Source organism: Stegastes partitus, unplaced genomic scaffold (genome assembly GCF_000690725.1).
Source record: "Stegastes partitus isolate 25-593 unplaced genomic scaffold, Stegastes_partitus-1.0.2 Scaffold1063, whole genome shotgun sequence".
Lineage (NCBI taxonomy): Eukaryota > Metazoa > Chordata > Actinopteri > Pomacentridae > Stegastes > Stegastes partitus.
The window spans coordinates 1-2687 of record NW_007578794.1 but is presented as its reverse complement, the minus strand read 5'-3'; the positions used below and the strand labels follow the sequence as shown (position 1 = coordinate 2687).

The 2687-nt window shown below is 45.8% G+C and overlaps 1 protein-coding gene across 1 annotated transcript in view; it reads left to right on the top strand.

The window, feature by feature from the left end:
• zdhhc1 (zDHHC palmitoyltransferase 1) overlaps nt 1-91 on the top strand; it is a 10937-nt gene extending 10846 nt beyond the window's left edge. The window contains exon 12 of the mRNA XM_008295649.1: nt 19-91. Within this exon, the coding sequence (XP_008293871.1) occupies nt 19-91 (73 nt within the window). The remainder of the gene's footprint in view (nt 1-18) is intronic.
• The last annotated feature ends 2596 nt before the right edge of the window (nt 92-2687 follow it).

Below are 2687 nucleotides of genomic sequence, written 5' to 3'. Positions count from 1 at the left end.
GCTGCTGCTGGGACACAGTTGGACCGGACTTCAGTGCAACAGTTTGTGCAGAACTTCTGTGTGTCCCTGGACTCATTCAGTACGTCTGTGATCGGACCAGAGACGTCCTGGTGAAAAACGACACAAATCACCTCTTGTGTGTCCCATCCATCGGTCTCGGTGGTCCCGATAGCCCCGCCCCCAGCCCCTGATGTACTGGTGCTTAGCTCTGGACCAGCAAAGAGTTGGTTCTTGCTAAGCTCCAGTTCTGAGAACCTGGAGCCGGTGCTTAGGCGGTGGAAACACAAAGAACTGGTGCTGAGTCAGGCTCTGGTTCTGAACTCGACTCGGTGGAAAAGGGGTATCTGTGGATTCTCAGGTGGAGGCCAAAGGGGACTCCTGTTTTCTACATGAAGTTCTGAACCTGTAGTGTCTCAGCCTGTAAGCCTGAAGTGTGTTTGTGGATGTTTGTGTGTCTGTTGCCGTGGAGACGCCATCATAAACTCAGGAGACGCTGCCTGTTGTTTTCCTGTTTCCCCATTAACAGTGCCTCTGCTGCGTCTCCGTGGTAACTGGAGCCACAGAGAGCTGAGGCTGTGATGTCATCAGGTAACACCAACTCCCAGCATGCACCTCACCGTCCCTGTTCCGTTTCTATGTGGAACTCACAATGAAATATTCCGCGAAGCAATTTTGAGCCAATCACTGAAACTGAATATTTCAGAGGTTAAATTCAGCTCATCACTTTTATTTGCACCTTTCAGCCAATCACAAAGCTTCATGCTGTTGTTAGCGTAGCGCCCCCCACTGCCACGCTGCAAACTGCAGCTCAGGATTCAACCATCTTAAAGGAGCAGGTCAACATTGAGGTGTCACAATCTCACACTCAGCTGCTAGCCTCTGCTAGCTGCCTCCATTATGCTAAGCTAAGCTAACCAGCTGTGGTTGAGTGTTCAGGTCAACCTGAATGTCTGACGGCAGTTTATCCCTCCAAACCCCTGAACGCACCGCTGGGTTTCCCTTTAAAAGAAACTTCAAACACTATTTATCAACAGGAAGCTGTACAATCAGAGAGGATGGTCTGTGGACGACAGGTTTCATTAGAATCGATCTATTTTACTTGTCTCATGTAAAAGTAAAGCATTTGCAGCGACAACATTCTAGAAAGACTGAGCATTTCTGAGCTGAGAAGCTGCAACTAAAGTCAGATGTTTTAAAAGTCGTGTTTGTGAAGTCAAAGTTAGAACCTGCTTTGAGAAAAACAGTTTTCAGCCTCCGAGGCCTCAGACTTCAACAGTTTCCTTTATCAGCGTCCAGATGATGCCTCAGTCCTCACACGAGCAGCTTTCATCACCAATGAACCAAACCGCTGCTTAAAACTGTGATAAAACTCTTTGTTCTTCATGCCTCATTTAAAAATTCACCACAATAAATCATCTGCTGTAACCAGACTGAATTTAGAACCAGAACCTTCCTCCACCTGGTTCTGATCCTGTAGAACAGAACCTTCCTCCACCTGGTTCTGATCGGACCCAGCTCTGACCAACAGGAAACATTCAGAGAGTTTCCTCAGAGAGACTGAAGGAGAATCCATCCTACTGGATCAATGAATGGATGCAGCACGGATCAGAACCAGAGACCAGAGGAGCCAGTTGGTGGAGATACATGGAGATAGTTCAACATCTGCAGGACGAGGAGACCATGTGAGCTTCAGGGTTTAACATCTGGAACATGTTGGATCCAGGAGTTCACGCTTTTCTAAAATATATCATCAAAGAAATTCAACCTTCTCTCTGGTCTCCTGGTTCTGAGTCCGGCACAAAAAGACGTCTCTGAGTTCTCTCTCCTCCATCATGTTCTGGTTCCACAGAGCTGCAGGACTTGATGTAGCACAGAAACATGTTTGGAGGGTTAAAGTGTCGTCTGCTCATTTCTCAGTTCAACAACATCCAGTCAGATGAATGTAAGTGATTGCTGGAGTGTCTGGATCAGTCTGATAACTGATCTGTTGGTTGTTTGATGTGTGACAGATCAGATCATCTCAGATGTGCACAGCCAGCTGAGCTCTACATGTGGAACTGCTCCTTTAAGACTCTCCTTCATGACACGAGCAGCTGGACGAGTTCAGGGTGTTTGTTTTCCACCGTCAGCTGATCGGACCTGTTCAGCAATAAAGGATGAAAACTGATGGGTTTGTCTGTTTGGTTCTGATCCTCACAGTTAGAATCAGAGGCTTTAATGTCGTCACACTGATTAGCTGAAATGTAAAACAACAGAAGGACCTTCTATCAAAAGACATTCTCAAAACAGTAAAGAACAACAGAACAGTAAAGCAGGAAGCTGCTGAACAGAGAAGGTCTGGATTCAGCAAAGGAGGGAAACGACTTGATGAGGAAGGTCAAGACTCGGTGAGTTTCTGGTCTCTGAAAAGTCAGAAAATGCTAAAAAGAAATAATAAAAAATCTGTCCAAAGACCTTCAGTTGACTTTCATGGAGGAGGAAAGAAACCAGAAAAAGTAGATTTTATTTAAAAACTGATCATCTGATTATCAGAATAAACAGCTGATCAGGGACTGAAGGTTTTTTATCAGAGATGAAAGTCATGTTTCAGCTTAAAGAGTCAGACAGTGGAACACGGACGGCAGGAATCAGAGTTTTAATGTCATACAGGGGCTCTCTCTCTGCCTGGCTAGGTCTCCATGGTAACC